The 27,463-nt window shown below is 37.9% G+C and overlaps 3 protein-coding genes and 2 long non-coding RNA genes across 5 annotated transcripts; all 5 read right to left on the minus strand.

Moving 5' to 3' along the window:
* Positions 1–782: 782 nt before the first annotated feature.
* LOC111340796 (high mobility group protein 20A) lies at positions 783–11,770 on the minus strand. The gene is made up of 9 exons (XM_088731008.1): positions 11,493–11,770; positions 10,369–10,394; positions 7,571–7,629; positions 6,848–7,045; positions 5,250–5,364; positions 4,933–4,955; positions 4,532–4,793; positions 3,657–4,011; positions 783–2,019 (listed from the first exon to the last, which is right to left on the minus strand). The coding sequence occupies exons 1-9, from the start codon at positions 11,543–11,545 to the stop codon at positions 1,968–1,970; spliced, it is 1,143 nt and encodes a 380-aa protein (XP_088587134.1). The 5' UTR covers positions 11,546–11,770; the 3' UTR covers positions 783–1,967.
* LOC148740798 (uncharacterized) lies at positions 8,666–10,362 on the minus strand. The gene is made up of 2 exons (XR_015991011.1): positions 9,489–10,362; positions 8,666–8,844 (listed from the first exon to the last, which is right to left on the minus strand). It is a non-coding gene; the product is annotated as an uncharacterized LOC148740798 (long non-coding RNA).
* Positions 11,771–13,345: 1,575 nt separating the features above from the next.
* LOC148740799 (uncharacterized) lies at positions 13,346–15,033 on the minus strand. The gene is made up of 2 exons (XR_015991005.1): positions 14,534–15,033; positions 13,346–14,238 (listed from the first exon to the last, which is right to left on the minus strand). It is a non-coding gene; the product is annotated as an uncharacterized LOC148740799 (long non-coding RNA).
* Positions 14,991–17,521, minus strand: LOC148740800 (uncharacterized). Its single transcript, XM_088757451.1, has 2 exons — positions 16,002–17,521; positions 14,991–15,135 (listed from the first exon to the last, which is right to left on the minus strand). Exons 1-2 carry the CDS (start codon positions 17,519–17,521, stop codon positions 14,991–14,993), a joined length of 1,665 nt encoding a protein of 554 aa, XP_088613577.1.
* Positions 17,522–18,749: 1,228 nt separating this feature from the next.
* On the minus strand, positions 18,750–27,319 carry LOC111340808 (signal peptidase complex catalytic subunit SEC11A). The gene is made up of 6 exons (XM_022947718.2): positions 27,184–27,319; positions 26,988–27,097; positions 26,732–26,878; positions 24,893–25,012; positions 19,678–19,735; positions 18,750–19,347 (listed from the first exon to the last, which is right to left on the minus strand). Exons 1-6 carry the CDS (start codon positions 27,232–27,234, stop codon positions 19,297–19,299), a joined length of 537 nt encoding a protein of 178 aa, XP_022803453.1. The 5' UTR covers positions 27,235–27,319; the 3' UTR covers positions 18,750–19,296.
* Between the last annotated feature and the right edge of the window lie 144 nt (positions 27,320–27,463).

A 27,463-nucleotide genomic window follows, 5' to 3' on the forward strand; every position in this document is an offset into this window, starting at 1 on the left:
CCTTGTCCGTTGTAACTACTCTTTCCGATAGTCTGACGAAAGAAACATTCTTCTCGAATACTTAGTCTCGATCGATTGTTGCCACAAGTTGCCGACAATTCTTTAGAAGCCCAGTCGTAGTCAGGAAGTCAGATTAGGGGGTTTCAACGATATAAAATCTAGTGGTAAATTGTAAAATCTAAACCAGTGTAACCAAACTCGATTGAAGCGTCAATTACATATCGGTTGGCTCACAGGTCTGTCTGAGCTTACATGAAAATGGCTTAGGCGATGCCTAAGTAATGCCCTATACAGTCGGGTACTTCGCGCTGCGAGCTGCCTCGACAAAGTAAGGTACAGAAGAGTGTTCGACGTGACTGCTAAGAAGGATGGCACTTCTTAAATGCGTCAGTGCAGAACAGCGCTCAAAGGTGTCTTTAGGCTTTACTTACACGAGCCAAGTTTGCTTTGTACCCCACAGTGAACCAACGCATAGAATGCTTAAAATAAATATATCACTCGAACCCAAACAGGATTACCTACTTTAACCACGATCCAGGTTTTTGTTTTTTTTTTTTTTTGCTTTGTTTATTGTTTTGTTTATGTATTTCAATTTTTTTTTTTTTTTTTTTTGGGCCAGCATTAGCTCCTACAAAGTCAATTTCGTGACCGTAACACCACCTCCTACACTCGCTCAACAGTGTATTAGGAGCTATCTCACCCAAAGGTAAATTAGATTAACACACGAGATACGCCTCAATACAGGGTATGACTATCAAAGCTAAAACTTGTTCAGAAAAGAGTACAAATGCAGCAAAAAATTTATTTTCATTCTATAGGGGACAGGAACGCTTTGAACAAGTGTCATGGAGCATTAACTATTCAGTAACCAACATCACAACATCGCATTATCTTCTACAGAAATATTCAAAATCAATAAATACAAACTGCTGTACAAAAACACAATCGCTAGCTGTAATGTCTGAAAGGTCTCGTTAGTATTTCCGTGTTTTCCGAATATTTACAAACTGCCATAAAGTCAGTATTGATAATTGTACAAGAATGTGCAGGCTCATGTCATTTCTTTTTCCCTTCCATTTAATTCTTTTCCTTATTCCTCTTTTTTTTTTTTTCCTATTTTGTGTTTTGTTTGTATCTTTTGTTGTTGCTGTTTTTTTTTTGTGCTTTTCTCGCCTTTGAGGTAACTCCAACTAATGTAGAAAAACGTACTTTGAACCAATGAAGTTGAAACTATCACATAAAAAAAGACATTTACCTGGGTCAAGAAAACTTTTATCGACTCGCACAGGGTAAAATATAAACACATCCAAATCGAGGTAGCGAGCAAATCCAAACTCTACATCAGTTTTGGATGTACAATTCATGTTCTCCTATGCTCACCATGATTTTGAGCACTACATGCACTGCTTTGCACATAAAGCCACGATTTCCTCAGTATAAGCACTAACTCCAGGTGTATCGTTATTACAATCTTGTAGACATCCATGAACATGTACATGTGCAAAGTACGCGTATGTGGTGCTTAGTCTCAGAATCGCCTTTCTAGGGCATTTTTGAAGAACTAAACAGCTAGCCATTTCACTCCCAAGATCTAATCGGTTAATTCTTCTTACTGACTCTAGTGCAACTGTTATGATATTAGTTTCAAGAATCTGGTAATTGATCAACAAGCATTTCCATTATGGATTTTTCTTTAACCTCTTCATTTTTCTGCTTGACGTCGTAGTGATAATGTAGGAGAAATTCCGTGTTGGTCACTCATGGGAATTGAAAGGTTTTAGATCCCGACTACAAATTGCACTTGCCAATTACTGCTCTCGGTCTCGCTGCTTGTACACGTCTTTAACACATGTTAAATGTTCTATACGGAAGAGTGAATCCGCAGCTACAGTACTAACACAGCTAACTAGAATAACAAAGTCACTACCGTAAGAAAAAAAAAAAAAGAAAAAAAAGTGGAACAAGAATTAACTGCAGATCAAAGCATCAGTGATGTGAGGTGCATCAGCTGTTAGGCAACTGAAAATAAACAAGATAACTGCTTAATTGAGCTTAACGTTAAAAAACAATTAGAACATAGCTAGCAGTGCCGTCCAATCAAATTCAGTATACGCAAGCGTGCCCAAAATCCCGATAGTGCACGCTGATAGCGTCAGCAAATCGCTTCGCCAGAAATTTTTTTTTCGCGTAAGTGGCCATTGTTAGCTCGGGGAAAAATAATATATTTCGCGACAATAATGGATACAAACAGAGACTCGGCCTATTAGTCCCAAAATGAAGACAATTTTTGGACCTTTTCCCTTGGGCTAGAGTTCTTAAATGAGGCAGACAAAGAGAAAAACAACGGGAAAGGAGACTCGGCATCAGCGCCGTCACGATTCGCTTCAATTGATATTGTTGTCCGTTTTTCGCGTCGGATTTGATGCACAATTCCACCTGCTATGTTCTAAAACAATTGGTTCATGCTTTCATCTGTGCACTATCGAGTTATGGAGCACGTGGGAAGTTTGGAGAGCACTCAAGAAGCTAGAGTTGTCCTCGGCTATTGTCTTGGGCAACTCTTATGCTTCTTTCGTGCTCTCCAAACTTCCATAACTCGATAGTGCACGCTAAAGCATGAACCAATTGTTAAATAGTAAAGTGTAGATCAATTATCAAAGTACATGTAATCAATCAATACATTAAAACCTGTACACAAGTACATATCTAAAAGGTAAACGAGAAAATAAAACCCTTTTTTTCCCAAAAATAACGAAATCACGGAGCCTCTGACACCAAATCTTTTGTTGTCTGTCTTCCTTCACTGTTGATCATCTCTTCTAAATTTCATAACAATTTTGGGCAACTAATTAAAAGCGACAGCGAAAAAAACAAAAACAAAAAAACAAAAAACAAAAAAAAAAAACAAAAAAAGACTATAATTAAATTATTCTGCAGTCATGCTGGTGAATTTGAAAAGTTAACTTAATGACTAATAGTCTATACCTGTATTCCACAAAAGTTTGATTTTAGTTTTCCTTCAAAATTAACATGAAAAAGACTTGCAAAAAATAGTGACAATGTTAACCAAACAATGACATTCAAAGTAACATTAACATGTATGCCGTAATGATTCGACTCAGTCCCCGCGGCACTTATTTACTTAAGGTACTTTATACGAAACAGGGCACTTATTAGGGACGGGACACTCCTTCAACTTTTTTGAGAAACAGCATAATGTACAGAGAAAACTTTGATGTTTATCTAAAAAGGATGAGGGAAACTGTAAAACAGATTAGTTTTTCTTGATCTCTCCTTACTAGAACGACAACCCCATCCACACGTCACAAAATTTGAAGACTTCATCATCCGTTTTAAGGAACTGTGCACCCGCATGAACATATCGTAACATTGCTATCACTGAAAGAGAATGGGGCACTTATTGGAATAGAGGTTACGTATTGGAATACGTACACTTATTGGAATAGGGGCACTTATTAACCAAAACCAAATCAAAGGGGAGGGTGGTGGGGTGGGTGAACTTATTAGAGGGAGGTACTCACTGGAAAAAAAGAATGAGGGTACTTACTTCTAAATCGAATCATTACGGCTCTCAAAGATTGTACATATATATTGTACCTTGCAAAACAGAAGACATAAGAATGATTTTCACTTACTTGGGGTAGTCCAGAGAGGCTATAATGTCTTTTATTCTGGATGTTAACTCCAAGTTTTCTTTACTATTTTCTTGAATATATTGTTGCAGTTTTGCTACAAATGAGTCCACTGTCTCTGACGTTAAGGGATCTGTCACTCCTGGAATTTGAATATCAACAAAACTACGGGAAATTATTTGTCGCAACCTGGCAAGGTGTCTCTGCAGTGCACTGATTTCATTTTGTTGCTCTTTCCTCTCTCCTTCCAGTTTGTCTATGCCTTTCTTCATATTCTCTATGTGTTTACTAAGAATGGCATTCTGTTCTTCAAACTCTGTGTTCACTTTCCTCAGTTTCCTCAGTTCATTTTCCCGAGCTGGAAATGAACACAAAAACAACAATAGAAATAAATAAGCTGCATATTCCTGGAGGGGGGGAAGCGCATGGAGCAAAGACATAAGATACATGTATTTACAATGTACAAGTACAAGCACAGTCCACCATTCCCAAATTCCTCACAGTGTTCTTGATTGAAAACCCATGGTCTCCAGATTGAAAAAAACAAAAACAAACAAACAAAAAAAAAAAGGAATGGGGAGAGCTATCTTCCCACAGGGAAGGACTGGTACCTCTACCAGCCAGATGTTGCAAATCAGATGCAAATCAGATGCAAATTGTGTATTAGGACAGTTTGGGTATGAAGTACATGCAGTGGGCTGGGTAAGATTTACATAATTATTACCATCCATTACTGTGGCTTTTCCAATGTTATTCAATCCTGGTTCTTACACCAGGACCAGGCATGTGCATGCGTACAGAGAATATTTGGAAATGATATACATGTACAAAGAAGGCACAATAGCAGCAGATTGGCTTCATTTTTGGCAGAGCCTTACCTTTATTGTAGTTCAAAAACTCTTCTGTAAATATTGGAATATCTCCATCTAAAGGAATTTGTAGTGGCTGTGAATCAGAAGTTTCTTCCACTTTTTTTGTGTCAGATGAATCTCTGCCATTTGTCTTTTCTTCATGCTTCTCAGATTTGTCCATCTGTGAAGAGACTACAGCCAAGTGCTTCTTGCCAGACATGTGTTCACGCTTGTTGTGTGGTGAATTGAAGTATAAGTTACAAGCACTGCAGAACAAGTCATCATTTCCCTAGAGGAGATAATATAACGTCATGATTATTATTGAAATTCAAGACAATGAATCTACCAATAGCTAAGAAAGGTTGGTATTGCAAGTACAAAATATAGAAGGATGAGTGTACAGAAAGCTTATATTTTAGTTTATTTACCTCTGCACCATTGACATCTTCACCTGAAAAAAGAAAGACCAAAATACGTGAAACACTACCTCTACAAGATATTCATGCATTATCCCCTATTTTACAAATACGACCATTTCTACAGTACTTAAATGTATTAAGTGAATCACAACATTTTGACTGCACACTGTTTATTAACTAAGGCAATAAGCTCAACTGATTATGTGCCAAAAGTCAGTCATGTTCACAAAGGTGGTTTTGAACAACTGTTTGTGTGTACATGTACAAGTGTGTCAAGTGCTTAACAGTAAAAATGGATCATGGTCATTTAACAAATGCAGCTGTACCTTTTTTCATTGCCTTTTGCCTGGCCACAAAGTTCTTGTATGCATCAGTCTGTTGATATACTTCTAGTTCCTTCATGTAACGTTCTTTATCTTTCTCGGCTTCTTCTAAATAGGCCTGCAAAGATGTAGCAAAAACAACACAAGTCAAAACCATTGTGGGTGGATTTTGCATTATGCAGAAACTAGACAGAAGCTAGTCTATTGGAAATATCCTTTGCATGGATTCTTCTATCCTCTGGGATGTAGATGAGCAGTGACTTTAAGGACATCTTTAAGAAGAAAGTATTTACCAGTGTATCTTCTACAATAAATGAAGAAACCGCATGAGACAAAAGTTCCAGTTTAATTGTAGGTTGCCAACAAGAAAAGAAAATTCTTATGATAATTGTACAAAATCATGGGCACTACATGTAGACCAACAAAAACTGTATACATGTCAGGAAATAGATGATGGTGCGAGTCACAATGCAAGTTGCTGTTACAGCTGTGGAGCAATGGTCTATCACAAACAAGCTTCAGCTGAACCCAGACAAGTGTAAAGAACTGCTGATTGACTTTAATTAAAAGAACAGAGCACCAGTTTGATGCGATTACTGTCAACTCTAAGGAACTTGAATGTGTAAACAGTGTTAAAGTGTTAGGCACAATAATAGCTAGCACCCTACAATGGAATTGCCATATTTCTGATGTACTAAAAAAGGCTAATAAGCAGATGTCTTTTCTCATATTGCTTCAGCGTGCCTATGCTCCAGCTCATGATATCATCAGTTTCTATCTGATTTGTACTAGACCTGTACTCAATTATTGTGCTCCTCTTTACCATCATGCACTGCCTGATTATTTATAAATAAGCAATGACACAGAACATGTTTAAAAATGCACCCAATCTGTAATTTCACCTGGCCTATCATATCTCAAAAACCTTTCATTGTTCAACCTGAACTCACTGAAGACTAGACATCTCGAACAATGTAATAAATTTTTCGAACCAATAGTGTCCAATCCCGAGCACAAACTTCATAATTTTTTCCACAAAAGAACCATATTACTCGTAATCTTAGAAATCAACATCAGTTTGGTAACCCAATAATGCTCACCAAGCATAATTTTCTCCCAGTCATATATTTACCAACCATGTGTAGACAATAGGTTCGAGTATTATTCTTGCAAATAATATGCTCTGTAAATATAACTGATAATTTTAGCCAGTATTGTATCGTAAATAATCATGCAACTCAGCCTTATTAGGCTGCCATGTGATTTTTAATAAAGCTATATCTATCTTTCTACCTACCTATCTTTTAAAAAAATCATATAATTATGTGAACTGCGGGTTAAGAAATAAATATCTATTTTTTATTTATCAAAGCAATCCTTGCAGTAATAACACTACTTGAGCAGTAGTGGAAATAAGGCCTGTATGGGATTTGAACCCATGATCTCTGCAATACCAGTGCTGTGTTCTACCAACTAAGCTAACAAGCCAACTGGGAGCACATGTTGAGTAGTGCAATTAGAAAGTCCATTGCAACCTAGTAATGTTATAACAATGACAAAGTCTGCCTTTATGCTACTGACAACAAAATGGCTCAGTGTACCTGTTTTTGCTGAGAAGGTAGCTGGCTCCACATATTTCCAAGAATCTTCGTGACTTCATGAAAAGGAAGATTCTGATTCTCAGCCCTGACTTTCTCTCGATGCTCATTCAGAAACCTGACATAACCTGTCAGAGGGGCTTTAGGTGCATTTAAGTCCTTATCAGTCTTCTTTCTTTTCTTTCCTTTTGAAAATATAGTCTAAAGTTTCAAAAATCCAAACAATGGTGTTAGAATTTGATACAAAAGACTCGAAAGCAGTACAGCTCTATGCCTGATTCTTAAGACACATGTACAATGTAGGCCCTTAGTAACAACTGACTAAACACATGTAATCTTTTCAATTCATGACCATGTCATAAGCTGTACAAAAAAAAAAAAATAAATACTCAAATGGACAAAATTACACGAATAAGTAACAGCAATAGTAACAATTATAGTGAAAGGCTGCTGTTTTCCTCACAAATTGTTCAAAATAGTCTGACTTTCAAAATATCCTAACTTGCACTCTCAAAAGCTTAAGAATTAGCTTTGTCACCAATTTCATCCTGGTGAATCCCATTTTTGGCAAGTTGAGTAAAGTGGCACAGTACTTTAAAAACCTTGGCCTTGGTCCTCCTTTCTGTTTGTTTGATTGATTCCTTCTACATAATCATGTTTGGTTTTTCTGTATACATGTACATGTAAGGTGCATAGCATCTAAATATTCTCAAATTTTTGTTTTACCTTCTTCTGCTCAGGCTTTTGTTCAGGTTTATTTGGACTAGCAGATGGACTATTTTCAGCTAAAAGAGAAAAATAAATAGTGATTGATGTAGATGTATGTGCACCTACGCATTCAAATTTCGTCTGTTAAGGTGTGATCTTTTTTTCTGCTGAAAAGATACAGTGAAACCTTTCTATTCTTCTGAATTACTTGGAACACAATGCTGTGAAGGTCAGAACACCATACACACTTAAATTTTTCACTCCCAAGATCTAACTGTCAATCCTCCATTCTGTACTTAGCTGCCACACATTTCCTTGTAAAACTAGTTACAGGTGTTAGGTCAAAATGAAAACTTCTACCTGATAAGTTTGAGTATTCTCATTACCTGTTTCCTAGATTATGTATGGAGAGAAGCTACATGTCAATCCCTTCAAGGATTTATTAGGCACAGCACATTTTGCTCTTTCATTGTATCAAAGGATTACTGATTAAATGCTGACAAGCAGAATTTTATCAACACTCAACAACTTCTTTAGTTGACGATCATTTCCTTTATTCTTGTGACTTTAATATCTGATCTAGGAGTGATATCGTCAGGACGAATCAGTTGTCAGTCACTCTAGGGTGTCAATAGGTGAATAGCCTAATCAACAAACCAAAGCAAACTCAAATCATTGCAAATTTCTAACTACCACTTACAAACTGAAAGTTGGGATCAGTAGTGGGTATAGCCTGCAGAGCAGGTGTTCTTGTGGAGTTTGGGCGAAAATTAGGACTTTGGGCTTTCTGTTTTATTTCCCACACCGCGCATAAAATGGAGTGAGGAGAAAAATTAGGAGGCGGGGGGAGGGGGAGAGGAGAGAAGGGAACGCCTGCCAGCAGCACTTGAAAATTTGAAAAACACCCCCTAATTAGATATGCATGAGTAATGATAATGCGCAAACAATTGGCCAATCAGGTGGTGCGACGGAAGTGGATTTTCACTTCCGTTGCTTGTCAAAATTTGTTGTTATTCGAAGAGAAATCACGTGTCAAAATTTGTGTTCACATGTCGCCGAACGAGAATTGTCGATTTTGCGGCTGTAGTTTTACAGTTAAATACGGCTCATACCTGTCATCAGAAAATTTATTCAGAGCATCGAAGAGAAGTTATGCTTATGGAGTAATTTTATCAGATGTGTGTGCTGGAATTGGCATCGAACTCATTCAAAACAACAAACAGTTATCTGATCGCTGTTGCAATCCGTGTGCCAGGAAAGTCAGAAACTTGGGACAGCTACATGTAATCATCCTTAAAGTGCACCTACACCCAAAAAATTTTTTTCGCTTAACGAAGTAAGCTTATTTTTTTGAGTTTTTCTGCGCAAAATTTTTTTTATTTGCTCAAATCTTCAATTTTCTATGCCCAGTCAAAATACGGAAAATCGGCCGCCATTTTGCCCCACGACCGAGTTTAAAGAGGAATGGCTCTAGTGGGTAATGTGACGTCAAATCGAGAACACGAAAGTCTGCATTTCACACATTTTCACTTGTTTGGGAAGGTAGTAGTCGATAATTGTCCGAAAATATGCCGACTAAGTGTGTTGTAGAAGGATGTAGCAATGTGCGAAATTTGCAAGAGGGTATCGCGCTTCATACATTCTTCATACAACACACCTAGTCGGCATATTTCGGACAATATCGATGACAATCTTCCCAAACAAATGAAAATGTGTGAGATGCAGACTTTCGTGTTCTCGATTTGACGTCACATTACCCGCTAGAGCCATTCTTCTTTAAACTCGGTCGTGGGGCAAGATGGCGGCCGATTTTCCGTATTTTGACTGGGCATAGAAAATTAAAGATTTGAGCAAATTAAAAATTTTTGCACAGAAATACTCCAAAAAATAAGCTTATTTCGTTAAGCGAAAAAAAAAATTTGGGGTTTAGGTGCACTTTAAGAATGCAAATAGCCAATGCAAAAATCCAGAAAAGCCAAAAGTACAAATAAGCGACAATTAGATACGCCAAACAAATCTAGCCCGGCATGGAGGAAGAATAAAGCCGCTTGTATGTGCAAACCACCTACACCGAAAGAACAAGTCAAACTTAGCAAGTTCTTCTACTAGGACACTGTCCGAAAGACTTGTTGCTTTTAAGCCAATTTCTTTGGCCTCGACAACCTGGTTGTCAACGATGTTTTTCAGAGGGCAAACAACAACCATGCAACAGTGTTTCTTTGTGAGAAGCTGCTTGACTCACACACCAAATCTAAAAATAATGCTTTCACCAAAGCCTGTCGGTAAGACCACCAACACATCTTTATTTCTGGAAAGTTGATGTTTGGCATCTTGCTGTTCTTGTTTTAAAACAAAGTTTTCTAAGACATCAAAAGTAGCTAAAGAATCGTTCAACGCAAGATCTATCTCTTCTTCGCTAAACGCCATATTGGATGTGATACATAACAAACTGACGTCACATTCTGCTGTCAATAAAAAATACTGGACCAATCAGAATCGCCTGTTCGTGAGCGAACGGGTTATTCAAATTTCTAAGTACTGCTGGCAGGCATTCCTTTCCCTAGCCCTAACCTCTCCCCCTCCCCCCACCTTCTAATTGTTCGCATCACTCCATTTTACATGCAGTCTAGAAAATAAGACAGAAAGCCCAAAGTCCTAATTTCCGCCCAAACTCCACAAGAACGCCTGCTCTGCAGGCTATAGTGGATATATCAGACAGTACGAATTTGGACTTTGCAAGCCATTATTGGCAAGGAGAGTGCCCCCTTGTACTGAGAACAATGAAAAATAGACTAAAAGTAAAGGAAGTTGGGTACCTGATGACTTGTCTTGAACAGATGACCTAAAAGAAATACAATTATTTGCGAGATGTCACAAGCCATACATTTTATTTCTTTACCTGTACTGTAAATAAAAGTTTGATCTCACCCTAGTATAAAAGGAAAAAAAGGAATCCTGAAAACGTTCAACTGGACAATTTCTACAACTCTTTAATTAGGCCTAGGAGAGGACTGTTGAGGCTTGTCCACTAAAAGGTTATTGCTAAACTATTCGAAATTTTCCCTCCAAACAACATATGCAGCTTGAAAGTATAAACTTATCTTACCCAAACAAGAGCAAGATGAAAACTGGTAATCGATGAAGCCAATCAAATCCTAAATCCGATATGGCCGATTTTTCCTCTTTGCAAGGGTGCCCATGAAGTGGCATAATATTATTTCTAGACAAGTCCAACTGTATTTTGGTTTATTCCTTCTTCGTTTATCAACGACTGATTAAAACCTTCTGCCTCGAAATAAAGATAAAATTCAATAACCATATCATCATGTTTTCATTATAATTTTGAGCGACAATAGTTATCTCCAACACACTCGAATACGGCACGTGTAGGAGGTGAACTCTTTGTAAAATTATAACTCCAAGGAAGTAAGGAGTATATCCAGTGAACCATTGTACCGTATAAAAAGATGACATAAGAACCATCCATAAGAATATCAGACAAAATTGTCGCCAAAGTAACGTCAAATATCAAACAATCATTGCTCACAATAAAAATGTCCACGAATTACAAATTAAGTCCACATTTAATCCATAAGATCGACAAATTCCGATACACGTAGATGCATGGCAGAACAAGTGATTTCTGACTAAGATTGAGATATTTGATCGCCCACACTGTGTTGTGGATGTATCACACCAACACGGCAGAGCATTTACGCATTAAACAGCTTAATAATCATCCGCTTAATTCTGTACGGCTCCATTTTGGTGAATAGTTATAAAATAGTAATGGATCGTCCGTCTATTCCTTTTGAGACCGATTCGACAGCTTTCACGCTATTGTTTAAAGCCAGCCGTCAGTATCAACAAATAAATACAGATTTGAAAGAAATTAATCGCCACAACTGATAAATTCGATGGATAAAAATATACGTCTTACCGTGCTTCGTTATGTTTTTCCCCGGTTAGGTCACTATCGCCTGCGGTTTCCATGATCTGTCCGATTTCAATGGGGGACTGCCACGTATAAATTCAGCAGAGTTGCGCTAGCACTCGCAGCGTTGATGATTCGGAATGGATTGGTTGAAGTATCACCTTCCTATTGGCAATTCTTGAGCAGTAGAGTTATAAAAACGGAAAGAAAACAAAAGAAAAGCGAAGAAGACAGCGTGCACTCCTCGAGGCTACCACGCTTCCCGGAACATGCAGAAACCTCTCATTCCTAATATGGCTAGGAATGCCATATATGGGTGGAAGGCTAAATGAGATTCCCATTTGATTTTTAGTTCATTTCTCATTTGTTCGCTCAATTTTTCTTTCCTTTCTTTGTTTTCGAAATAGCCCTGAGAAGACACAGTTTAAAAACAAAGAAAGAATGGAGACGGAAAGAGCCCCTCGACAGCTGTTTTCCTTCTTTTTGCTAAGACAAGGAGAGAGCACACAAACTACCGTGGAGAGTTGGTTTTGTTATTATTGTTGGGATGTTCTCAATGATTCAAAGTTGAACTTTTAACCTTGCCCGGATTCTCTAAAGGCCATTTTTTTGAAGTGATGTTTTGCACAACACCATTCACTTATAACTAGATGTAGTGTTAGTGGCATCTACCGAGACAGATCAAACAATACTACTTCTGCAACAGAAGCAATGTCCGTCAGAAGGACAAGAAAGGTAAAAGAGAAAACAAGAGGTAGCCTGATTTATAGGTTGCCGAAAGTGAACATCAAATAACTTTTCCACCATTTTCCAAAGCAGCATCTGTACTATCTCTTTAGCTTTCTCGAGGCCCTCGACCGCGGAGGTGTGTGAGAGAGCGGGCTAACGACGCACAGCAATCGTTGTTGGCAGGGAAACGACTGCACATTCCTTTTTAGCCCGACCCCGTCCACTTTTCCTGCTTGTTTCGACTGAAGAAAAGTCTGCTATAGGCTATACTGCCTAACACTAATCAAGCATGTTTCTCGCTCGTTATAAATAAGTGTCACTTCTCTCAAATTAAATCACAGGTGGCCCAAGCTCTGCCACAGGCTCTTTCACAGTGGACTATTAAAGAGTTTGTATAGTGGTTTAGTTGGACTTGCTTTTCAGCTCCGTAAATGTAAAGTTGCGTGAAATAATCAAAGAAATAAAATAAGTCTTACCTTCATAGAAAGTAGTCTGTGTTGTTCTCCTCGCGATTTGTGGCCATTTTGATGCGTTTTAGCTTGACGCCCTAATCACCACGGAGTCACCGTGCACAAGATACTGTATCTTGTGCACGGTGACTCCGTGGCGATTAGGGCGTCAAGCTAAAACGCATCAAAATGGCCACAAATCGCGAGGAGAACAACACAGACTACTCTCTATAAAGGTAAGACTTTATTTCTTTGATTATTTCACACAACTTTACATTTATGGAGCTGAAAAGCTAGTGCAACTAAAGCACTATACAAACTCTCTAATAATCCACTGTGAAAGAGCCTGGGGCAGAGCTTGGGCTACCTGTGATTAAATATGAGAGCTCTGTCAGCTTTTCCCCTAACCCCTTACCACCTGACATCAGTATGCATATTCTTTGTATTGTTCTCTGCCTTTCTTAGGATGCTGACGAGGAGTCTTTTAACCTTTGAGAGCTTTCTTATTTGGTGATCACGCATTCTTGCAATCTTAAGGCAGGGGTAAACCTGAAAAAATGCCCATTTTCCAACCATTTTTCATGGTTAGGATTTAATTGAAAACTTAGACAAACTATAATTATATCCCTGGAAAGCTTATGACTTGATCATCATGAAAAAAAATATTTTACACTCCACATGTCAATTTTAATAGGATACCACTCGTTTTATTGTGCCCCCTACTGGGTTCTGCCAAGGGTTACTTAAGAAAAGACAACTCCTTCTGGAATTAATGAAAAAAATGTTTTTTAGTGTCAATTCAAAGAATACATGTTACTTATTGTTATAAGTAGATGGAATTTTGATATGATGAAAACATTTCAAATGGTGATCGATAAAATTTGACATAGGAAATCGAAGTAGTGTTTCACTTCATAACTTTGAGTACATAAATCATGTGGAAAATTGCTCTACTCATAACACAAAACTTATCAAGAGGAACAAATGCTGAAAATTTCAGATCAATCGGACAAATTGTTTTCAAGATATCTTTTCTTGAAGACAAAATTATTGCATAATGAGAAAATAGCCTTTAAACTCATAAATAGCAGTCATACTTAGTTTCTTAAATAATGCAACCATTCTAGTGGCCCAAGTGTCCATATTTTGTCTGCAGGAGTGTCTAAAAGTAATTTAAATGACTCCTGGTTCATATATTACTCCTTCTGCTTCTTGAAGGGCTTCCTACTGACGAGTCCTCAGAAGTTGCTCTCCTTGATGCTTTCTCTTTTCCTTCTACGTAGCCTGTAAATCAGAAGTCATCAATTGTTTACTGTCTCTTGCATGTGCTGCCTCTCTGGTGCATACACCACCAAGGATAGATAACCTCTCCATAATCTTTAGCCTACTACTGTCTTCCATGCTGTAGCATGGAATAGCATTAACTCAGTCGTTAATGTCATATTATTTCCCTCACTGGGTCACACTACTGGATTTTGGAAGTGGACTGGATTCCTCAGAGGAATTGCACTGAAGGGAAAACTGTGACATCAGCCCTGCTCTAGCACTTTTATCCTCCTTAAGAGTTAAGTTGCCTAGAAAGACAAATCAAGTAAAAATTTTAAGATAAATCACGCAATTTTATCATAAATAGAGTAAAGACCTCAAGTCAGAACTAAATATTCTGTGAGTTTTCAACCCATAATTTTTTGTTTACCGTGTATATGCACAAAACCTACAAATCTTTCTTGTACCTGATCCAAGATTTAATACATGTAGATAAATCAGCGAAATTCAGCAGGGAAAAACTGGAACCAAGGGTCGATATGGTATGGGAAATAAGTCATAATCGAGGACAGAGAACGACATAGACTTCAAAACATTTCTCACCTATCTCACACACGTGCACGTTTGAGACCGCCGTGGATAAATTTATCACGTCTGTTAATCTATATCCCTCGCTTTCCTTGGTATCAGAGCTGTCTGAAAGGAGCTCATCGGCATATTTCATTTTCTCTCTGGAGGAACCAACAGTTTTGTTAGAGTCCGAGTTGCAAAATTTTTCCAATTATTGGAAAGCTGATTTTCAATGATCCAGGGAAGTGCTCGGAGTTGAGTGGGCGATTTCGTTCTTCAGACTCATCTTCCTGTTTTCGTCTTCCAGAAAAATGTCTTTCTTTTCTTCCAGTAGACAGATCTACTACTCTCTCCAGCCATTTTCGATAACTTTTCCTTTGATTTACCGCTCTATGTACGTTGTATATCACATTCGACTGAAACCCGGACTAAAACTGCTTCTAATTCTATCCCATAATCGTTTTGTGCAAGAAAAACTTTTCAAATAAGACTAAATAAAGTGTATCTCGCTAGCTCCTGCCCGCTTGGCTTGGTTGCCAGAACACCAAGGCATAAACAACTGATAAATTTCGAAAAATGCTCTTCCCGTTACCATGGTAACCAAACCATTAGCCAGAGCAGGAATTTTCAAATCGCTTAAAAAGGTAAAAATAATGAAAATAAATGGAAAATTATTTTTCCATAGTAAAATTAAATACCCAAAGCTACAAATACTAAGGAAAACAAAAAACTGTCTCAGGGTCTTTAATTAACTGAGAAGAAAGTGCTAGATAGATAGATACTTTATTATAAACACTTTGCAGCCATGGGCTGAATTACGGAATATTTACAAGTACAGATGATAAAAAGGACGTGTAAAATATTACAACTTTGTCGTTAAGAAAGAAGGAAAATTATCTACATCTTATAAATATGGCTAAAAATAAAACTATTCTTCAAGCGCTCGGTTTTGCATATGGGGAGAGTGAAATCACTTTTGCGCCTCAGTGCGTATCTACAACTCTTCCTTTGGGGGAGGAGGCTGTGGAGTCTATGGGTGGGGTTACGGACTATCTCGTCAAACAGGTTGGTTGAGATTTTTTCCCTCTTCTCGTGAAGTTTCGGTAGGCCAGCCGTTTCTAGTGCTACACAATATGACAGGTTAGGATAGATGATTCTGAGTGCCCTTCTTTGGATCCGTTCCAAATCTTCACTGATGTAGTTTGGTAGAGAACGGTGGAATACAGGACTTGCGTATTCCAAGACGGGCCTAATACATGTCACATAGAATTGCACAAGTTCGCTTGGTGCAACTCCGGATCTCTTGAGTTGTCTCAAAAAGTAGAGACGAGAGGAACATTTTCTACTTAGTTCAGAGGTGTGCATGTTCCACTTTAAATCGTGGCTAATGGTCACGCCTAGCAATTTGGCACTGGTGACTAGTTCAAGGGGTTTGCCATTTATGACTAGGGGTTCAAAATCGTGGTTGCTGTTAGAGAATCCAATTCGTAGTTCTTTGCACTTGGCCTCATTCATTTGGAACCCATCGATACTAGCTTGTCTTGAAAGGACATCCACAGCTTCTTGGAGTTTGCTCTCACTGCCCTTAGTAATTATTTCGGAACAAGATGTGTCGTCCACGTATTTCCGCAAGTCGGCTGGGGAGTCTAAATCGTTAATCATGATGAGAAATAACCAGGGACCTAATTTAGTTCCCTGGGGGACGCCGGATGGTACAGAGCGCCATTCAGAGTGACAATCTTGGGCAAGTTTGACTCTTTGTTTCCGGTTCATCAAAAAATCGACAATCCAGCTTTTGGTTTGACTCGGAATATCATATGTTGCTAGTTTTTGAACGAGAACACTATGGTCGATAAGGTCAAAAGCCTTACGGAAGTCAAGTAGGGCTACTCTTGCCGTGGCACCATTTCCGTCGGTGTTAACAAGCCAATTATGCGTCATGTTGACCAGAGCATGTGTGGTAGACGATTTGGGAATAGATCCGAATTGGCGGGGGTCGATACTCCGTAACACGGCTGGTTTAACATATTTCTCAACGATGTGGTCTTCAGCGAGTTTGGACAAGATAGGCGTGAGAGAGATGGGACGCAGGTGCTTGTTAATATCATTAATGGGCCTTTGTTTTGGGACCGGGACTACGTCAGCCTCTTTCCAGGAAGGCGGAAGGCGGGATTCGTGGAACGAGGAGTTAAGGATCACAGAGACTGGTCCCGCCAAGAGATCAGCGTTTTCTTTTAATAACCATACCGGGATGCCGTCTGGCCCTTGTGCTTTGGAGGGGTTGAGTGCGGACAGTTTCATAAAGGTTGAAAACTCCGATATCGTATTTACGGCAGGAATTTCGTTGTCGGTTTGTGGTGGATCAAAAGGATTATGGGTAAGAGGCTCAAAACTCTGCATTGGAGTCAGGAACGCTGAATTGATGTAATTCGCCAGATCACCAGGTGAAAAACCTAGGTGTTGCAGTAATTTGCTGGTGTTAACACGCGTTTCTGAGGCAGGTGACATGCCGCTGAGCTTTTTCACCTCTTTCCACCACACGGATGGCTTGCACTCCCTCAAATGGCTGACTTTTGCTTCGTAGTACTTTGTCCGGCAGATCTTACGCTCGCGATTCACGCAATTTCTAAGCGTTCGAAAGGTGTCCAAATTTCCTTTTGCAAGGGCACGCTGGCGTCGTTTGATCAAGTTCTTGAGTTTATCGTTCAACCACGGTGGCTCGCTTCGATGAATAGTTTTGGATCGCAGGGGAATAATAAAGTCTAGGCCCGTCTTAACAATATTTTCAAAAAGTGTCACTTTCTCTGCGCAGGTCCCCACGGTGTCAAGGAGGCGTGGTACATCAACATTTTCAAGGTACATTTGCATTGCGCGTCTTTTACTAGGTCTCAAATCCCTCGAGATGATTGTTTTCTTTGATTGCGATGATTTTGCTCGAAGCTTGGGCTGGATCTCCACTGAACTGTGATCCGAAAGGCCAATTTTAGGTCGCTCGATGGCTTTATCGTAGAACTCATTCATATTGGTTAGGATACGGTCTAAAAAACTTTTCCCTCTGGTCGGAAAGTAATAATATCTGCAAATGGTTAGACTTTCTAGTCCTCTCGGAAAGGGACGATAAATGGAGGTCCCGTCTCCTGCAGGGTTGGGGTAGGAGACGTTAATTTCCCACACACGAGATTACTATGTGATGGATGTCCTCCCCGGGGTGGGATGGGGGGTAAAAAAGGGGTTAGGTGTCAATTGGAACGAAAGTTCTGTTCCTTTCTCCTGCCATTCCTGTGGCGAATGAATTAAACTTAAACTAAACTTAAACTAAATAGATGCAAGTTACTCCTAAAGATCAAAGGGGGAAGTGATTTAAAACAATCAACTACAACAGTCATACTTAAGTAAGCTGGCACATTAGGCAAATATGGAGAGCACGCACACGCGTTTTGCATGAGTCGGATGCAGTAGTCATCAGCACTTAATATTACAGGGTCTTTCTTCAGGTTTTTTTTTTTAATGACATGCCACTCTATTTGACAAACAGATTCCGTGTTGTCGTGCATCAGTTAAGTTACAGATCACAGAGGACATAAAAATGTGGTACAGGCAAAAAAGTAGCACACAATGGGAAGTAGGGTGTCTCTGATGTGACAAATACTCTGACCTGACATACTCTGATCTATGACCAAAACAGATGCATAGCAACATGGAATCTACATGTATTTGTTTTATACTAAGGAAGAAAAATGAATTTTAAAGCTTCTACAAGTTGGCAATACACATGATAAGCCCTAAGGAACTCATCACTGAATGATGAAAATAACACAGTTGAACCTAATTTTATACACCAACATGCAATCATGTAACAGATGCTCTGGCATAAATATGCTCAAGGGATTGGTAAAGCCAGCTATGGAGACTTATATGTGTGTTGTTGAGAATGAAAGAATTACAGTAGCCTGTTACAAACTCAGTTTACAAAAATACAAAAAAAAAAAAAAAAAAAGCGTAACAAATTTCATACAAAACACTAGGGAAGCAAGGAGGTGATCTCATAACTCCTTCCTCAACCTTTGCCTGCATGCTCTTTCCCTTGTCTCCATAAATTGAGATCACGATATAGGCAGACAGGGCAGTGCAAGCAGAACATAAAATGCTTCTTGGACCTCCAGTCTGCTAGCCATGGGAATTGTTTTCTTCCCTCATTATGCAAGAATGAAATATAGTGCAAGCCTTTGAGGAAGTCTTGAAAACCACATAATTTATAAAATCAATCTGTTTATTTCTGTTCATAAATAGGGTAAGTTCACGAGGTTTGCAAAAAAAAAACAAAACAAAACAAAACAAAACCATTGAGTGCTGGACAGAGTGCTTGCAGGTGATACATGGCTATGAAAGGCTGTTCAAACAGCTAGTACAAATATGTTCTCAATGACTGTTGCCATGGGCAGAACAAGAAAGTTAGTCACACAACAAAATATCATTGAAAATAGTTTTTTGTATCATCAACTTTGAGAGGCTTTCTTATACAGTGTACCATGATCTAACTCTTTAACCTTTGTTCTAACTATTTAAATCTCAGATGTGATTTCTTACAAGTTAAAACATGTAATGAGAATATTCCAACTTGTGAGGTAGAAGATATTATCTTGATCTACCACCAAATCCTGGTAACTAATGGTTATTTTCGGAAATGCATAGCAGCTCGAGGTCAGAATTAAAGGATTTTAAAAAGTTAAAGGGGGAGTGATCTTAAAGTCTTCTACTCTTTGAGTTTGGTCACTTTTTCTTGTTACTTTCCCCCATCATTCTCTGTGTAAAAGAACAAATGCACCCAATCCAGCAAGAATGAAATACTGAAAAAGAACAGAGGAAAACAGATCAATTGCATAAGTGGTAGGGTTAATTCACCAAAATTAATCCAAAAACAATAACACCATGTTGCAGTATTTTTATTAATAGATACAGTGGCATCAGCCCACCAAAATGAAACAACAACTGTTAACAACAACAACAACAAACAACAATTAAACAAAAACCTAAATGATGTATATTCATAATTAATCTGGCTGGGAATTAAGATGCCAGAGGTTGCAAGACTTCTTTGAGGTCACCACCCTTAAAAATGAAAAAAATATAAATTGTTTGTTTTGTTAGTAAAACTGTACAATATTCTATGGACTTACTTTAAATTTTGGATAATCATTCATGAGAATTGTTACCATGCCAACATAAGGGACAAACCTGAAAAAAAAAAAAGTAAAAAAAAAAAAAATTAATAATATAAATATGTGCAAAGTTTTAGTGCGAAGTTTTAATTTTTATTTTCCTTTATAATTGTTTACAAAGCTCCATGATTGTAGAGCACCCTCCGATTCAAGGATAAGGTTTTTTACGTTTATTTATATATATATATATATATACATATATATAAGTTAAAAGGCCTCGAGCCAACAGTGACGCCGCGCCAGAAGGATCCAAAAGGATTCACAGTCCAAACCTCGATAAATGGTAGGAGAGAAGTAGTGTGGCACACGAGGACAGACAACTTCGAGCGAAGGAAGACATATACTCAATAAAAACTTTTTTAACTTTTTAGACTTTTTATTGAGTATATGTCTTCCTTCGCTCGAAGTTGTCCGTCCTCTTGTGCCACACTACTTCTCCTATATATATATATATATATATATATATATATATATATATATATATACACTTACATATACTAAAATAAATGAAAAACGAAAGTCCTCTTTTGCTTTGCTTTTGCCCTACGCGTTTCACCGCTGTTGCGGCTCTTCGGGCATAGAAATATATATACTATTTGAAACCAGTTCAAGACATCAGGAGTGATTCATCGTTTTATTGCTACAGTCCTGTTTCATATGGCCAAAGGTTGGCCACACTCATCAGGCAACATCAACAAATGACCATAAATTTAAATGCTGGCCATTTTGTACATAGATCTTTTCTACAGATTATGACAAATTTCTCATAAATGCACATATTACATTTCTTTGTAATATTGCTGTAAGGGTTGCATTTTTTTATTATTTTCCACTTAATGCTGAAGGGTGTCTTGGCGTCCTTCAATTTCCATACATGTTTTGACAGCTCAGTAGTGTTTATTTTATTGGTGTGTCGGAAGGATGTTTTATGATTTCTGTAACATTCTTTGAAGTTTGTTGCAAGTCCTACATATGATTCTGTTGCTGTGCCAGTTGTTATGGTTCCCTGGTAGACTACGTTCGTTTCCAGGCAATTTCCTTGAAGGGGGCATTTTTCTTTGTTCGGCAGTTACATTGATTGCTGGATTGTGGTATTAGAGTTGGGGTGCAATCTGAGAGGAGTGTTTTGTTGTGTGTTGCAATAATGTATTTCATGTTTGACATGCAAGAGTAGCTCAGTTTGAGCGTGTGTCTGTTGAAGATCATGTGTAGTGGGTGATTCTTAGGGAAACCTTTATCGACGATGTTGAGAAACTTCTTTCCTATGTTGGTTTTGATGTTGGAGTTCCATGGGGGGTTGTACCAGGTGGTGCTTCTTTTGAGGTTTCTCTTGTGGTTTCCTGGCGGTGTTTGGGTACATTGTGGGTCGTATGTTAATTTGTAGGTGTATCCACTTTCATTGAGTGCCTTTTGGTAAGGGGGGATGGCTTCGTCGAAAACTTCCTTGCTAGATGATATGCTCAACAGTCTCTTGTTGATATTTTCTGGGATATTTTTGAGTAGTGCTGGGGAGGGGGGGGGGGGGGTTGGTTACTCTGCCGGTGGACATACAGCAATTTATTGTTTGGTTTCATGAATGGTTTGTAGGTTCCGCTTGCGAGATCCAAGGTTACACCCCAACTCCAATACCACAATCCAGCTACCAATGTCATGCCGAACAAAGGAAAAATGCCCCCTTCAAGGAAAATGCCTGGAAACGAACGTAGATTACCAGGCAACCATAACAACCGCCACAGCAACAGAATCATATGTAGGACTTGCAACAAACTTTAAAGAATGTTACAGAAATCATAGAACATCCTTCCGACACACCAACAAAAGAAACACTACTGAGCTGTCAAAACATGTATGGAAATTGAAGGATGCCAAGACCCCCTTCAGCATTAAGTGAAAAATAATAAAAAAATGCAACCCTTACAGCAATATTACAAAAAAAAATGTAATTTGTGCATTTATGAGAAATTTGTCATAATCTGCAGAGAAGATCTATATACCCTTAACAATCAAAATGAATTAGCGACCTCATGCCCCCACAGGAATAGATACGTGCTCCAAAACTTTCATATAGCGTGACACACTAATGGTGAACGCAATACCAACCGTGTTAACCGCGCGTGCCACCATTTAAATTCAAATCAAAACCGCCAGCATTTAAATTTGATGGTCATTTGTTGATGTTGCCTGATGAGTGTGGCCAACCTTTGGCCATACAAAACAGGACTGTAGCAATATAACGATGAATCACTCATGATGTCTTGAACTGGTTTCAAAATAGTATACAATTGCTCCTCCAAGAGTTGAGTGCTCTCTGAGATCCATTCACCATGAGAAAACCTAAATATATGACTTTAAAGAGAGATTTCGAAATCACAAATCTACTATGCTCACAAACAAAACAACTTGCGAAGTAGCGATACACTTTAACAAAATCCCACACATCCTGGACGATTTTTCGTTCCAATGCATTGATCAGGTACAGGCCCCTAGTGGCTCTATAGAGATCGATAGGCTTTTAATCACTAAAGAGGCTTATTGGAGTGCTCAGTTGTTCTCTTTGGCACCCCATGGTTTGAATAAAAGAAAGGAATTTCATTTGTAAAAATAGAATTTTCTATAATTAATTTCCCATCTTATATTAGGCGCTACTAAGTGATGGTTCAAAGGCCCTTTTCTTGGATTTGTCGGCCCTTTAGGTGTGGATTGGACTCAGAGGCCCTGCCAAGTGATCTTATTATGATTAGTATCAGTTCAGGGCCACTCCAGGGATTTTGTTGCCAATTTGCCTTTTCGGGCTCCAAAGGCCTTGTTTTGGGATTTTGTTACGGTTTACAGTTGTAGTTAAAGGTGGGTCTTCCCTTTTTTAATGCTTGCCGCATAGCTTCTTTGCAATTGGTTACGCCACTCATATTAACATATTTAGTATTCTTATCTCTTAGTTTTTAGGGTTTGCTTCTTGTATTTTGTCCATTGCTTCTTTGTAATTGGGTTTCTTGTTATCTTTTTATTAGCACCAGTTCATTAGTCGTTATCAGTAATTACATAATCATTAGCACTTTGATCCTATTTAATGCTCTTCTTTTATTTTAAAAGTTGTAAATAACTGAAGAAGGTCTCTGACTGAAACGTTTTTCATTAAAAAAATTTTTATATTTTTTACGTCAGAAGTTGTCCATTTTTTAAACTTTCTACATTTGTGTTTGCTGTGAGGTTTGGACTGCAAATCTTTATTGATCCTCCTGGCGCGGTGCACCTTTGTTGGCTTGAGAGTTCCACCAACAACTTATGATATATATATGATCAGAATCATGACTTATTAGATAGTTCAAGGCAAACACTATTTACAAAATCTGCATTGACAGACCAGAAACAATACTCATCTATTAGTAAATTTTGATAAAGTACACTTTTTAAACAATAACTAATTAAATAAACAAAATAAACCATAAACAAATACACATAAGTAACCCTCCAGTTGCTTAAAATCCTAAAGTAAGTAAAACCCGTATTATGGGCCTCCTTTGAGTTGACTAAAATCCACAGAGTGATGTAGTTAATGGTGATTTTGAAATTAATTAGAACTTATCTATTCAGTAACCAATGTGAGGCAAAACCTGTTAAATTTATTTGAAGCTTATTCATGGTAAAAAGAAGTTACAAAAATATTTATAATAATAGTACAACAGTCACTCCACTCGGAGCTACATGCACTGTACTAAATAAGCCATGATAGTCTGTAATTTTTTTTCTCTGATGAAAAAAATCATTGAGTTTGCTTTGAGCCAGTGATATATAAGCTGGACACAATGGAAGGAACACTTAATAGGTAGCCAGACTAATTATGTCTCAATTAGAGATTAACTAAGTATGGTTTGAAAGAAGTGAAGTACACTAGAACAAGACATTTGGAAAGTACTAAGGCTGACAGCATTCACATAACAAAGGTCACTGTTAAGTTCAACAGGGATCTAATTTAAAGTTAATACCTCAGGTGAGTTTTAGAATTTGACCATTTAATGCTAAGTGTCAGGCCACTCAGTAGAAAGGTGACCATACTTACTTCTCGTTAATTGGCTGTCTTCAGCAAAATTCAAAGACTAGCAAAAACTAACGATAAAAACCGACGTTTCGGTGTCATCATGACGCCATTGTCAAGGAGAAATAAAAAATGAAGTTTGTGGTGAGGTGTAACACTAAATTAGCTGACACTGAAAACTATGCTGGATCGCGCACACCGATTATCTTCCTCCTGGGCCCATTTCTCTGATGAGTGTGATCGCCTAAAGAAAGTCTTCACACGGCTTAAATACCCGGAACGCCTGGTAAATTCTACCATTAACACCTTCTTACAATCAAGAATTGTTGGTACGCAGCCCACACAGACGCTCAAAGAACCAATATCCATTGTTCGTGTGGTCATACCCTTCAAAGATCAGGAATCAGCAAATTATGTTATGAAAGAGCTCAAGAATCTTAGCATAAAGGTACAGACAACTGTCCAGCCAGTATTTGTTAGCCGCAAAGTTGGCCAAGATCTTAAAGTACGAGAAATCAAGCCACAGATTGTCAACCAACAACGCGTCGTTTATCAATTTCAATGTGACCTGTGTGATGCAGGTTATGTGGGCTATACACACGGACACTTACACACACGCGTCCACCGATGGACATAAACGAAAGGCATCTTCAATATATAAACACTACCACGAACGGCACAGCAAAGTCCCGAAAGACCTACTGAAACGTTTTAGCATTCTGAAAAGGTGTAGTAACAAGTTCGATTGTTTGGTGAACGAAATGCTTTTCATCAGAGACTTAAAACCCACTCTGAACGTGCAAAGCGATTCAATTCGCGCAAAAGTATTTGTTTAATTAGCTCGTAACATATTTATGCTAATTTAGTGTTACACCTTGCCACAAACTTCATTTTTTATTTCTCCTTGACAACGGCGTCATGATGACACTGAAACGTCAGTTTTTATCGTTAGTTTTTGCTAGTCTTTGCATTTCTAAATCTTTATTCAGCAAAATTGCCAACAAAATAGAAAAAATGAATGAAAAGTCCATGTAATCCTTATAACATGATAGACCATATTTTGAGTCAATGCGGGATAAATGGCAGGTTTTTACCTCTGAGTTAATAAATAGGACAGACAAATACACCAGTACATCTTACCCTCTTGCTCGTCCAACTACATCTTTTCTCTCTAACCACATCTGACCAGGAGCATAGAGACCACGGTCATCAACTGAGTTATTGTCACCTTTTGTTAAGAATTTTATTGATCCATTCTCTCTGAAGAGCAAAATTCATTTTAGTTACAATGATTTTATAGTTCTTGCATAAAACAAGCTGGAAGCCAAATTTGCCTTTGCAGTTTCAGGAAAAAAATTTAGGGTTGGGAACTTGAAAAGGAGAAAAGTGAACTTTTTGGGCTAGTCAGGGTATTACAGCATTAGCATTAGTTATAAGTGGTCTGATGCACATATATGTACATACAATGTATATATGCCACACTGGGTATAAAAAAACTAAAAAGGAAATACTGGTTACCATTATCTAAGTACTCTCCATTGAGTACAAATAATACCCAAGATGAAAACAAATATCACGCAGCATTTGAACTCCAGAGAACCAGTTAGACAAGTTTTCTCGCATCGCACAAGGGACAGATTGGATTGAAATTACAAAAAAAGAAAAAAAAAAAAAACTGGTAGACCTTTTAAATAATTTTTCTGACGATGAAGAGTTGGAATCGCTGGAGAATATTGATCCAACTTTATTGGATAAATCGAATGAAGAACATAGTTAAACAACAATGAAATTTCATCATTTATGGGAGAAAATAGAAACAGCAACACAACAACGTGCTAATTCCATCCACATCACAATCTCCTCATAAATAAATGTCCATGAAATTCATCCACACTGAAATAACAATTTGCCATGTTGGATAACAAATAACTTATTCTTAAAGATGTTTTGGTGTATTGTATCACTGAGTATTTTTATGGTACAAATCATAAAAATGGTCAGCAATACTACACAACAAAATGTCTAATAAGATATATATTTAACAATTATTCGCCGAAGGCGAGTAGAATATCGTTGTATAATCCCCGAGACAAAGTCGAGGGGATTATTCGACAATATTCAACGCACCTGAGGCAAATAATTGTTTTAGTATAATTTCAGAACAGAGCAACAGAGAAATTTCTAAAATCATAACATTTTAGTAACATTTTAGTAACATTTATTAACATTTTATTATAACATTTTATATAAACTGTGTGGAGCGGTTTATATAGCGTCATACAAGGAACCGCTTGACCAATCAGATTGCTGGAAACTCTTTGCTCAGCTCTGAAATTATATATATCAAACTATTCAATGCAAGTATCTGTGGCTTCTCAGGGCAACTTGTTAATAATGGAAAACTCAAAATGAGAAGAATACATTTTAAGATGCACCTCTCGCAACAGGAGAGGTTCAGAGCAATGTACTAGAACATATGCACTAATCATTGACCACACACGGGATATTTACCAAGGAATATCCAATGAGGTGATTACATTGTTTCAGTATACAGATATGCCTTTAGGATAGTGTGTGTAGCAGAAAAATATAAGTGTCAACCAAGCTACCTGTGGTATACCATGAAAAGGGCATCATATTACTTTTTTTATAACATGCCCAAGAAAAAACATAATCAGCAAAATTGGCAAGAATAACAGTGCTTAGTAGAATTTAGGGACTGAGGTATCGTCCTCATTCATTTTCATGGACTTTTCGATTTCCAAATGAGCATTCAGTCTGGCTATGTAATTTTTATTACCAGGGAAAATAACCGACTGCAATCGTTGACTCTTGAGATGAGTAGTCAAAACCTTCGGTACGAATAGCTAAACGAAGATTGTTAGAAGCCACTTTTGAGACACAATTCACACGGAAGCTAAGTACTTGACGAAGAAAATGTTACTGAAATTAAGAGAAGAGGAAAAATTACACTCTTACTTTTCATGTATCTTTAAAACTCGGTGAACGATAGGTATTTCACGCCCTTCAACTTTAAATACAACGATTTCTCCAACACGAATTGGATCTTCTTTATTCGTGAGAAACAAAAGGTCGCCGCGCTGAAAAGCTGGCTCCATGCTTCCACTGAAAGATAAACAAAAACATCAGCATCATTAAATGCTTCATACTTCCATAACATAACATCAGGATAAGATATAAAATGGGTTTTAGAAGTTATCTATTTTTTATTTACCTCAAAACTACAACTATGGGACTCTCGCTTCCAGTAACCACCATTAATCCTTTCCAGATCATAAGGGCAGATGAAACTATCATGGCAAAATTCAATCCTTGATAAAAGAGCTGGGGAGTGAAATTCGGTCTGTTAGAATAAAGCATATTTTTCTACATTTTATTACAATAAAATTCCATTAAAGCCAAAGTATAACCTGTCTTTTATTCATCCGTCTCACATCTTCGAACCACGATGAGATGTCCATGATGGCGAACACGTGTAATACGCAAGCGCATAATGTTGAAGGGTGATGGATTAAGGATGGAACACTGGAACAAAGGACGGTGGATGTTAACAGTACGAGAACAAAGGCTGAAAGTTTCTAAAGAAACTGTGATGCTGCGTCGGTGGGGGTAACAAGGTAATTTGGTTACATCAACTATGTTGAAATTGTAAATTGGCCACCGTAACGAATAAAAAGGCTGACGTTTAGA

Source organism: Stylophora pistillata, chromosome 1 (genome assembly GCF_964205215.1).
Source record: "Stylophora pistillata chromosome 1, jaStyPist1.2, whole genome shotgun sequence".
Lineage (NCBI taxonomy): Eukaryota > Metazoa > Cnidaria > Anthozoa > Scleractinia > Pocilloporidae > Stylophora > Stylophora pistillata.